At 49.3% G+C, this 12425-nt stretch overlaps 1 protein-coding gene across 2 annotated transcripts in view; it reads left to right on the top strand.

Annotated features, from left to right (window-relative positions):
* Positions 1 to 12425, top strand: part of LGR6 (leucine rich repeat containing G protein-coupled receptor 6) — a 1163733-nt gene that overhangs the window by 1047384 nt on the left and 103924 nt on the right. For both annotated transcript variants that reach the window (XR_014978909.1, XM_085645134.1), the window contains exon 8: positions 1956 to 2027. Coding sequence is in view for 1 of the 2 variants with exons in the window: in XM_085645134.1 (XP_085501260.1) it covers positions 1956 to 2027 (72 nt within the window). In the remaining variant the exon portion in view is untranslated. The remainder of the gene's footprint in view (positions 1 to 1955; positions 2028 to 12425) is intronic.

Here is a 12425-nt window from a genome sequence, read left to right as displayed (position 1 = left end):
AAATTATGGTTTCGCATTTTTGGTTGCAGCTACTAAAGTCACATTGCTTTGTCAGTGATTCTTAAACCGTGGTCCATGGACCCCTAGCGGTTCCATGATGCCTACTTAGTGAGTTTACGGCTGTTTAGAAATTAAACAATAGCAGATTTAGGAAATATGCATAAATAAAAAGTAAAATTGAAAATTTTAAAATGCTCTGTGTGAAGGAATTTAAAATTGGAGGCTCAAAATTAATTTGGTATCTTTGTCTGCCCGCCACCGCATCGAGTCACGGGACCGACTGCCCATGTCGCAGCCATCCCGCCATATACATTAAGATGCGCCCGCCACACTGGCGGGCGCATACTGCAATTTTAACATTGCGGCGGGCGGTGCTGTAAGCAGCACCCGCCGCAATGTCAAAAATACATGTTGTGGATTTGCATGCCACCGTGTGCATGCAAATGCAGGAGGGTAACATAGGTACCCCCCATGTGCACCCCCCAACACCCTGGGGACCCGCTACGGGCCCCCAACAGCAAAGACCACGAGCCTTTCCATGGCGGAAATGCCACCATGGAAAGGCGCGTGACCGCCTGCATCATAATATGGATGGCGGTGTCTAGCAGACACCGTCACCGTGTTATGGCCTTTATGCCGCCCTGTCGACGAGTGGCCGGCGGAAAACCGGTGGACGGTCTTTCCGGGGAATTGGCAGGCAGACCGCCACCGCCATACGGGGTCGATTATGTTGGCGGGTGGCGATCCACCCGCCAACATAATCGACCCCTTTATCTTGATCTGTTGGAGAAGCACAAGTAACACAGAAATATCTAGTATGGATGATTGGTGCCCCTGTTTGGAGCACTAGTAAACCCCGATAAAAAGAGAGATTGCATTTGGAGCAAAAAACACACGCCTTTTAGAACTAAAACCACATTTTGAAACACTCCAACAATCCGATTAAAATTAAAATTTAAGTTTTTGCATACATTATGCTAGTGAATTATATAAAATATTTAATAATTTGTATATTCAATGTATACTTGTGTCTGTATTTTTGTGTACTGTGTTGATACTCTAATCATAAATATTGCTTAGGTAAGGGACCCCGGTTTCCAGTGTGGGGGTCCATAGAAGTCAAAAGGTTAAGAACTGCTGCTCTATGTCATTCCAGACACTCTTTTCAGCCCTAGACTTTTGAATAACAACTCAATAAATTCAGTGTTGCAGATGATTTGTTTCCATTAAATGTGTTATACTTATACACCTGATAGCAATGATCTGTAGGTGAAAACTCCCTGTGCGGTAACAATGTCCACTATACTCACGGTGCAATATAACTGAAAAGGCTACTCCACCCCTAGCTGTGCAGGCTGGATGGTACACATGCAGCACAATTCTGTTCTCACTTAGTTGTTTTCCCCCAAACTAAGCACCGCACCTAAGGGCTCGAGTAATTCCCCTTTCAGGATAGTAATGGGAATTGATAGCTAGCAAAATATTTGCGCTGTGAATCACAAAGAAAAAAAGAGAAAAGAAATGTATATTTGCACACCAGGCTGACCGTCAACAGTGAACAATTGTACACTATGTAAAATTATGTATCGAGAAATAACTGTTTTTTTACACAAATTCCATGATGCACTACTGCACACTACCCCTGGGATTTGTGAAACTGGGAAAACCTATCAAATAATACTTCTTTCATAAGACAACCTAATGAGTTTTGGAGGCTGTGGTCTTAGCTTCTTTCCTTTGGACCAGCATTCCAATGGAATGGGGACAAGATGTTTTAGCTCCGATTTCATTAAGTAACTGCAACGGGGTCTTTTCTCGACCGTCTTCAACCTCAAGACAATCTGTCACGGGCCTGAGGACAAGAAACGTGCTCACACCACGAATTCGGAAAGCACTTTTAAAGCTAATGCTATAAATGATGTTGTTGTTTAAATGATGTTCTGTTTTCCTTTCAGAGGGTTCCATAACAACAACATCAAAGCCATCCCGGAGAAGGCGTTTCTGGGGAGTCCCTTGCTCCAGACCATGTAAGGTGGCTTCCTGTCTTGTTTGTGGAGGGGGGGTCAGTACGTGCTGTTCTCGGTTTGCTGCCAGGCTCCAGAGCATGGGTACTCACAAACTTTCTCTCGGGGGGCCAAATTTACAGTGTGGTTTCTGGCTGAGGGCCGCACCGGTGGGGGCGGGGCCAGTGGGGGAGCGGGCGGGGCTAGAGCAAAAAAAAAAAACTATGACCATGAGGTTGAACACAGGCCCCTGCAGTGGACACCTTCATCCACTGAGCCACCAGACCCGGTATGCACACATATCTATCTATCTATCTATCTATCTATCTATCTATCTATCTATCTATCTATCTATCTCTCGCTCTGTCTCCCTCCCGCCCTCTCTCTGTTTCCCTCCCTCTCTCCCTCTCTCTATCTCTCTCCCTCTCTCTATCTCTCTCCCTTTCTCTGTCTCCCTCCCTCTCTGTCTCCCTCCCTCTCTGTCTCCCTCCCTCTGTCTCTCTCCCTCTGTCTCACTCACTCTGTCTCACTCACTCTGTCTCACTCACTCTGTCTCCCTCCCTCTGTCTCCCTCTCTCTGTCTCCCTCCCTCCCTCATCCGTTCTCCCTCTCTCTCCCTCCCTCTCCCTCCGCCCTCTCCCTCCCTCTGTCTCCCTCTCTCTCTCCCTCTCCCTGTCTTCCCCCTCTCCCTGTGTTCCTCCTCTCCCTGTCTTCCTCCTCTCCCTCTCTCTCCCTCCCTCTTCCTCCCTCTGTCGCACTCTGTCTTCCTCCCGCTGTCACCTCACCCCCTGCTCTCACTCCCTGCTGCCCTCCATCACCTCACCCTGCTGTCCTCTGTCACTTCGCCCCGCGCTGAGACAGCTTCCAGGGAATGCACACAGCCACCGCACCCAAGTACTTCACAGGTCTTTTTAAAGACCATACACTTGTTAATGAGACTTTGTTGTATTTCACCTCTTCTTAGCGCCCCTGCATCTTCACTCAATCAGAGGGGAGATGCAGGGGCGCTAAGAAGAGGTGAAATACAACAAAGCCTCATTAACAAGTAAATGGCCTTTAAAAGAATCTCCCGGCCTCGCAGCTCCGCGCTGCTGCAACCGGCGGTGTTCGCTGACACAGCACAGGCACTATGTCTGCAAGGTCCGCGGGCCGCCAAGGAAGGCTTGCCGGGCCGTACTATGAGTACCCGTGCTCCAGAGCATGTTAGCGCTCTCGTTTCAGCTGCGTTACAGGCTTTCATGCGACAGCCACGTGTTTGAGTCCAAGGCATAATGTCACCTTCAGGGAAACTCAAAAAGTTGAAGTGAGATCAGATGCGACATAAAGGGGGTTTATTTTCATTGCCTTCTTTAATGTAATTAAACCCTAAAACCAATAGTTGTTGTCAGCTTTTAAGGTCTCGTCTGGTGTAGGCTAAGCACATGCGCAGTCTCGCTGGCGACATTTAATGATTTGGGGTATTTTCGGTAAAGGGCATTAAGCCCCACCCCTCTTTTACATTGGCTGGCGTCACCGTTTATGCTAAATGGTGGCCAGCCATTGGAAAAGAGCTGTTCGTGACGTTTTCGTACGGCTTTTTTGCCCATCCCACTTGGACGGGCTCGCCTGCTTTCCTTCTGGAGTAAAAGGTTTCTTATCTTTATGGGGCCAAACACATGGCCCCATAAAGATAAGAAAGCTTTTACTTTAGAAGGAAAGCGGGCAAGCTCGTTCAAGTCGGACGGGCGAAAAAGCCAAAAGTAAGCATCATAGGCTGCCTGGCGAGCGCTTATTTAAGCATGGGAGTAGAGGGTAACATCATTTCTCTTCTTATTTCGGCAATTGCCTGTACCCGTAGTAGAATACCATACCATTTGTGATACTTCAAACTCTGTTTCAATGATTACGAATAATAAGTTGTGGAAGAACTTCCCCCCCCCTTACGTGTACGAGGCCAGCAGTATAAACAAACACCGTTTTCTACACAACTAACTCAGTACGCCAACACCAGCTAGAAATCAAATGAAGGATTCTTCTTTAAAATCAGGAACTACACCATTGAGCTACCATTCTAGTTCTCTATTGAAAGCTGCGGTCTCTTTTCTATCTTTACATTCCATTTCTATGGCCCGGGAGGTGACAGTCCACAACGCTCTATGCTCCGATGACAATCTCGTACTCAATACTCTATGACCATTCTCTATGAGCTGTGGATAGCCTTTCAAGTCTGCAGCGTTGAGTTAGCTCTCTTGCACCCTCTGGCTTGGCGGACCTCTGATAGGCACTGCGCTAATAACAGCCCATCCAGAAAGCGACTGAGGCCCAAGCCTTACCGTGAGCCTGCGGAAGACATTGAGTCTGGGCCGGAACATTGCGAGCCCAGCTAAAAGCCGTGTGCGACGGGAGCGAGGTAGGAGTCTGGTAGGATAGGAGAGCCGAATGTGCTTGGGGGAGTCACAACCTGGTTGGAGTTCCTGGAGCAAAGCGAGCAGGGGGTGTGTGTGATGGGACACCTAATTAGGTGATGATGGAGCAGTGCCATACAGGGCATAGGAGTTGGAGAGCGATTAGTGTAGCCATGTGTAGGAGAGTAGGGTCTGCTATCCTATGGTCACCCCAAATTTTTGCTTTTTGCTTCACTGGTTTTTGACATATTGAGGCTGTGGGCCTGCCAATCAGACCCCCAGCCTGCTGTTCTCTCTACTAAATTAAAACTATGCACCCTAGGTGCATAACCAATTGGAAGTGGGTCACCCTGTCAGCCCCTGTACCAGTGTACACTAGGTACCCAGGGCATTGGTGTACCCAAGGCCTGCCAAGGGCTGCAGCATGTATTATGCCACCCCAGGCTTGGCCTAACGATTTGACACAACTGGCTGATCACTCAGCTGGGGTAAGTTGGTGTAATCACCTCTTACTTAGGTGTAGTATACCTATACCTAACCTTAAATGGGACACCTGGTAACCTATAAGTCACTCCTATAGCAGGCCTTAACAATCCTGAAGGCAGAGTGCTTGGTTCCATGTGAGATGGTGCTCTGGCATGAGCTGAGCCTGTCTGCAGTGGTCGGAACAACTTCCTTCTACTGTTTCCAGATATCGTCATACCATATACTCTTAAGTGCAGTATGAACCTCGCGGTTAAATGCTATCTTTGGTTTGGCTTTATCAAAACATGTCGAGTAAGGTGTCATACGAATTGGAATACTAACCCCTCGCCAATTCTGGCGACGGGGTTAGCATTCCACCCTTCTAGAGGGACACGACATGTACAGTACCTGAAACCCGGGTAAAATCAGACATAGCCTCAGCTCCACAAAATGGATGCTGCCACCACAGACACAAGTCTGCCCTCCTGCTGCTGGGAGTCCTTCCAGCTTGGGAGGTGTGGACAAAGGGTTTCCTGCCAGGGGAGGTGCGTGCACCACCCCAGACAGGATTTTGTGTATTGGTCAGGTAGGGCTTGAAAGAAACCAGACATGCCTGTGGCTCACAAGGAGCCTCGGTGCATATGCCAGTTCAAACCGGTCCTGGGGCACACCAGTCCCGGGCCTGGGGCGAGCTGGACAAAGGATTGGGGGTGTAACCACCCCCCTTCCTGGTCCCACCCATAGGGAGGGACCTAGCAGGTAGTCCGGCCCCTAGAATCCGAATAAAGGTAGGAGCTGTGTCCTAAGACTTCAGACATCCTGGAATCAACTTGAAACTAAGAAGAAGACGGGAACTTCGACATTCTGCTGCACAGAAGACTGAAGAAAATCTCCCCTGTGGTCAGGGAGTGACCACCTTGCTAACGCAAGCACCATCCAGCGAATCACCGTCTGCTTTGCCGCCGCCTCCCGCCGGAGCCCGAGCCCAGAGACTGACAAGACCTGGACCTCCAGACCTCTCACCGCCCGATCCACAGTCCCTGCAAAGAGGAGACCCGTGGAGGCACCGAGACACGTGGAGCCAGCCATCTTGGAACGACTACGACAAGCTGACAAGTGCAACAACCGAGGCTCCCTCCAAGTTGTGCTTTGGGTCCTGAGAAGCCCAACCCTCGAGCAGCATCTGCACCAAAGGTGAGCCCTCCAGCATCTCCACGATCTGCGTGGGGCCCTTCTGCATTTTGCCACTCGACGCGCCTAACCGGTTGCTGGCCCGCTGGCTAGTGGCCATCTTGGCGACGAAATCTACGACAAACACCGCTGGTCTGGTTGCTCCAGACTGGCCCTTGCTCCCCTCCAAAGGAGCAGTTCCTCTGACCTTGCTGGTCAGAACCATCAGCTTAAACTCCTTGCCTACAACAATTGCTTTTGCCAAGGCTTGTTTGCTTCGATCAAGTCGCCGACACCGCCGACAGCGAGAGCCTGCGTGGGACAGCTCGTGACTCGACTCCTGGACGTCGTCGACCTTCAGGGACCACGGGGCTGCAGAGTCAAGCTACACCTTCCTTCCTGTTTGCACCCGACATCGCCTGGTACCCACCTGGTGCCACGCTGGTCACTGGCTAGTGACTGTGAACACTGTCCCCTCTGCTTACAGGTCTTCAACATCTCCGATCCACTCTTGGATCCACTGCATCTCTTCCCGACCGACCGCCTGCAGCACTTTTGTCTACAGGCCCCACGGAACAGATAGAAGAAACCCGACGCACTTCGAGGCCTATGCACCCGCTTCCTGTGGGTGAGGTAAAGCTGGTACTCCGGTGCCCATGTGTAGTAATACATCTCTAGTGCCTGTGTTCCAAATCTTAAGTTCCTAGGTCATCCGGAAGATTCCTTTGGCAGTAACTTTGTACTTTTTACGCACCCATTGAAACCTATGGGAGCACGCGTGTGACTATTTGCTCTGCACACGCCACCCGTGGACCTCCTGGTCACTAACTGACGTTAGCTCCTTGTAGGCCCAGCGATTCTAGAGGCCCTAGGCCTTTTCCCTTTTCTGTTCGTGGTACTTATACCACTATTTTAGTATATGGTTTGAGTGGCCACCAGGGCCTATCCATATAACGTGCAACTTCTGTGTATTCTGTGATAATCTTGTTTGGCGATTTGTGCTCCTGTGCTCATAAAGAGACTAGGGGTTACTTTGAGAAATAAATACATATATATTTTGAATATATATCTGTGTGGTGTCCTTTCATTGGTATAAAAGGGGGTTACTATTGGTAAAACAGCTTGCTTAACACGCTTCACGAGTTTAGCCTCAAAGACTGCTTAGCCTACGCTACCACTAGGGCAGCTAGTCCGAAAAGGTTGACTTACAACCACACCATAAGGGTTGCTTGGCATGGTACAAGGTGATCACTTTAACTAGTGAGCATCATATACCAGGCCAACTTCTCACATTGGTGAGCAGCGGTTGGATTTGAGCTTGCTGTGTTTTACCATTGTAATCTCTTGGTTACCAATTGAAAGATCACATAGGTACCTGTAGGTACATATAAAACAAGATTAGATATACATAAGTTCTACTGAACTTAGTTGTTGTAGAGCAAAGGGAGTAGCACACCCTGACTACAACTACTAGATAGGTTTAGTAGGTAAACCCAAGTGTAGGTAGATTGCAACACATCCACCCACACTTAAGAGCAATGGCCGGGGCAGAGGGGTCCACTGTACCCATCTCTGTTGAGAGTGACCCCCAGAGGGCACCATCCAGCTTTGCTACCCTTAATCAGAATGAGCTCAGGCATTTGGCAACTCTTAGAGGCCTTAAACAGCCCAAGAACCCAAACTCTGCTGAGCTCAGAGAGCTCTTACAGAATGATGAGAATCAGAGAGCACTCAAGAAAGCTTCCCAGTTAGCCCCCTTAGGGACAGGAACAGGAGGCCCCCCTTCTAAAGATGCCACTGAAGTACCCCTTCCCAATAGTCACCCCTTAGATGGGATGCCTACCACAGAGGATGAGAGTGAAAAGGATACTGACAGTAGTGAGGATGAAGGGAGAACTAGCCCAGTGCCAAGTGTTATACTTGGCCCAGCTAAACCAAGGCTATTGGGGACTGACAGTGGGTTCAACCCACTGGATCTCCCCAGTGGACTTAACACAGGGCTGGGAAGGCAAAGGAATCGCTCAGGTGACTCCAATGCTTCCCATGGCTCTAGAGGCTCTCAAGGTCACTCCAGGAGAAGGATGACCACCCCTCAGAGGAGGGAACATGAGGCCAAGATGCAAGAGGCCCAGCTGAGGATCAGGAAGCAGGAGCTAGAAGTAGCCCTGATGGAAGAGAAACTTAGCAAGGCTAGACAGCATAAAGAGAGTGGGTCTATACCCACTGGTGGCAGCATTGTCCCTAAGGACAAAGATAGGGTTTTCGACAATAGAAACCTGTCTAAGGTTGTGCCCCCCTACAAAAGTGGGGATGACATCCACAAGTGGATAACTGCTCTTGAGAGAGCCTGCAAAGTACAGCAGGTTCCTGAAGATCAGTGGGCAGCAATCCTCTGGCTCTCCTTTGAAGGAAGAGGCAGAGACAGACTCCTCACTGTTAGAGAAGAGGATGTCAGAAACTACAGAGTCCTGAAGAGTGTTCTAGTTGATGGGTTAGGCTTAACCACTGAGCAGTACAGGTTAATGTTCAGAGACACCCAAAAGACACAGACTCAGGACTGGTCTGAATACATTGAATGTGCCACTAAGGCTTTGGAGGGTTGGTTGCTGGGAAGTAAGGTATCTGATTTTACAGGATTGTATAATTTGATGATGAGAGAACAGATTTTAAATAACTGTCAAAACCAGCAACTGCATCAACACTTGGTTGACTCTGATCTGACCTCTCCCCAAGAATTGGGAAAGAAGGCAGACAAATGGGTCAGAACCAGGGTTAAGCAAAAGAACCAGAACCATGGCCAAGGGGGTGATCAGAAGAAAACAGACCAAAAGGGTGGAGATCAGAAACCTAAAGACCAGAAGTCTTCAACAGGGCCCCAACCTACTGCTAAGGAGGGTGGGTCCCAACAGTCCAAGAAGAAGAAAGAAGGTCAGAAGAAACCCTGGTGCAATCATTGTAAAAATACAACTCACTGGACTAGTGATTGCAAAAAGGGTGGAGCCCCCAACACTGTTGCCCCTAAGGCACCTGCTCCCAGTACTACTGTTAGCAGTGTTGGTCCCCAGACAAAGGGTGTAGTGGGAATCACTATGGGAACTGAAGGAGATTCTGACTTAGACAGAACCCTTACACAGGCAGTCTTGATCTGTGATGGGGACATTGATTTGTCCCTGACTGTGAGCCCCAGTAACCTGGGCAAGTACAGACAGACTCCTTTAATTAATGACAAAGTGGCTCAAGCCTACAGGGACACATGTGCCAGTGTCACTATGGTGACACCAGGCTTTGTGGATCCTGGACAGTACATACCAGGTGAGAACTACCTGGTGACCAATGCCAGCAATGCCACTACTTCACATAGTGTGGCAGTTGTTAACTTCTCATGGGGAGGGGTAACTGGCCTCAAAAGGGTTGTGGTTAGTGCAGACCTCCCAGTAGAATGTTTGTTGGGCAATGACCTAGAGAGTTCTCTATGGTCAGAAGTGGAGTACAGGACTCATGCAGAGATGTTAGGTATATCATCACATGTCCTTGCTGTGACCAGGTCACAGGCCAAAAAGTGCCTCACTGAACCTCAGGTCTTGGATCCTGGAACAATGGACCAAGTACCTACCAAGAAGAAGAACAGGAGGGTCAAGGCTGTGCCTTCCCCCCTGCCTCAGAGTGATGATCAGCCTTCCCAGGAAGCTGACCTAGAGGACCCTGAAGGAACTGTCCCTGAAGAGCTTGAACCTGATCAGGTTGAGTTTCTGGGGACAGGGGGACCTTCAAGGGCTGACTTGAGGCAGGCTCAGTTATCCTGTCCCTCTCTTGAACCCCTCAGACAGCTGGCTGCTGCTGAGGCTGCTGGGAATGCTCAAGGTACCCATAAAGTGTATTGGGATGAAGGGCTCCTTTATTCAGAGGCTAGAGACCCCAAGCCTGGTGCAACCAGGAGGTTGGTTATACCTCTGCAATTTAGGGGCTTCCTTCTTACCTTGGCCCATGATATTCCTTTAGCAGGACACCTAGGCCAGAACAAGACCTGGGACAGACTTGTCCCTCACTTTCACTGGCCTCATATGAATGAAGATACAAAGGAGTTTTGTCGCTCCTGTGTTACCTGCCAAGCCAGTGGCAAATCAGGTGGCACAACAAAGGCCCCCCTGATACCACTACCTGTGGTGGGGGTTCCCTTTGAAAGAGTGGGAATAGACATAGTGGGTCCCATGGATCCTCCCACTGCATCTGGGCACAGGTTTATACTGGTGGTAGTGGATCATGCCACCAGGTATCCAGAGGCAATTCCCCTTAGGACCACTACAGCTCCTGTTGTGGCCAGGGCCCTGCTGGGAGTATTCTCCAGAGTGGGGTTTCCTAAGGAGGTAGTATCTGACAGAGGTACCAACTTTATGTCAGGATACTTAACAGCTATGTGGAAGGAATGTGGTGTCAACTACAAGTTCACCACCCCTTATCACCCACAATGCAATGGGCTTGTTGAGAGATTCAACAAGACCCTAAAGGGTATGATCAAAGGATTACCTGAAAAGCTCAGGCGAAGATGGGACATCCTTCTACCCTGCCTTCTGTTTGCTTACAGAGAGGTCCCACAAAAAGGAGTTGGCTACAGCCCCTTTGAATTGTTGTTTGGGCACCCTGTGAGAGGCCCACTGTGTTTGGTGAAGGAAGGATGGGAGTTACCTCTCAAAAAGCCTAAGCTAGACATAGTGGACTATGTACTTGGTCTCCGCTCCAGGATGGCTGAGTATATGGAGAAGGCATCTAAAAACCTTGAGGCAAGCCAGGCCTTACAGAAAGCTTGGCATGACCAAAAGGCTGTCTTGGTTGAGTATCAGCCAGGACAGAAGGTATGGGTGTTGGAGCCAGGGGCCCCAGCAGCACTCCAAGACAAATGGTCTGGACCCCATACAATCCTGGAAAAGAAGGGAGAGGTCACCTACTTGGTGGACCTAGGAACTCCCAGGAGTCCCCACAGGGTACTCCATGTTAACAGGCTTAAAGCATATGTTGACAGGGCAGACATGGGCTTGCTCATGGCTACAGATGAGGGACAGGAGGAAGAGAGTGACCCTCTCCCAGACCTGTTGTCTCAGAACCCTGAAGATGGCTCAGTTGAAGGAGTGACCCTTGGAGGCAACCTCACTGCCCATCAGCAGACTGAATGTAGACAGGTTCTACAATCATTTTCACATATGTTTTCCTTGATACCTAGTCAAACTGACTGGTGTACCCATGTTGTGGACACTGGTGACAGTCTGCCTGTAAAGAACAAACTTTACAGACAACCTGACCACGTCAGGGACTGTATAAAGGCTGAGGTACATAAAATGCTGGAATTAGGTGTCATTGAACCCTCAGAGAGCCCCTGGGCTAGCCCAGTGGTTCTGGTCCCCAAACCTCACACCAAAGATGGCAAGAGAGAGATGAGGTTCTGTGTGGACTACAGAGGACTCAATGCTGTCACCAGGACAGATGCACACCCTATTCCAAGGGCAGATGAGCTCATAGACAAACTAGCTTCTGCAAAGTTTTTGAGCACATTTGACTTGACAGCTGGCTATTGGCAAATCAGGTTAGCTGAGGAGTCTAAGGCCAAAACAGCATTCTCAACCCCAGGTGGGCATTATCAGTTTGTGGTGATGCCCTTTGGTCTGAAGAATGCACCTGCCACCTTCCAAAGGCTGGTGAACCAAGTCCTTACTGGGTTGGATGACTTTTGCGCAGCATATCTTGATGACATTGCTGTCTTTAGTTCCACCTGGGAGGATCACCTGATCCACCTGAAGAAGGCTCTTGAGGCTCTGCAAAGGGCAGGCCTCACTATCAAGGCTACTAAGTGCCAGATAGGGCAGAGTAAGGTTGTGTATTTGGGCCACCTTGTAGGTGGGGGCCAAGTTCAACCACTGGAGAGTAAGATACAGTCCATCAAGGATTGGTCCCCTCCAACCACCCAGACTCAAGTTCGAGCTTTCTTGGGCTTGACTGGGTATTACAGGAAGTTTGTTAAGAACTATGGATCCATTGTGACTCCTCTTAATGATCTGACATCCAAGAAGATGCCCAAAAAGGTTCAGTGGACAGTAAGCTGTCAAAAGGCATTTGATGACCTGAAGGAGGCCATGTGCTCTGCACCTATCCTGAAAAGTCCTGACTACTCCAAAGAGTTTATTGTCCAAACAGATGCTTCTGAGTTGGGTGTGGGAGCTGTGCTGTCACAACTTAATGTAGATGGTCAAGACCAACCCATTGCTTTTATTAGCAGAAGGTTGACCCCCAGAGAGAAGAATTGGTCAGCTATTGAGAGGGAGGCCTTTGCTGTGGTGTGGGCCCTGAAGAAGCTGAGGCCATACTTGTTTGGCACTCACTTCAAGATTCAGACCGACCATAAGCCCCTCTTGTG

The sequence above is a fragment of the Triturus cristatus genome, chromosome 1_1, assembly GCF_964204655.1.
Source record: "Triturus cristatus chromosome 1_1, aTriCri1.1, whole genome shotgun sequence".
Lineage (NCBI taxonomy): Eukaryota > Metazoa > Chordata > Amphibia > Caudata > Salamandridae > Triturus > Triturus cristatus.
This window is presented reverse-complemented; position numbering and strand designations above follow the sequence as displayed.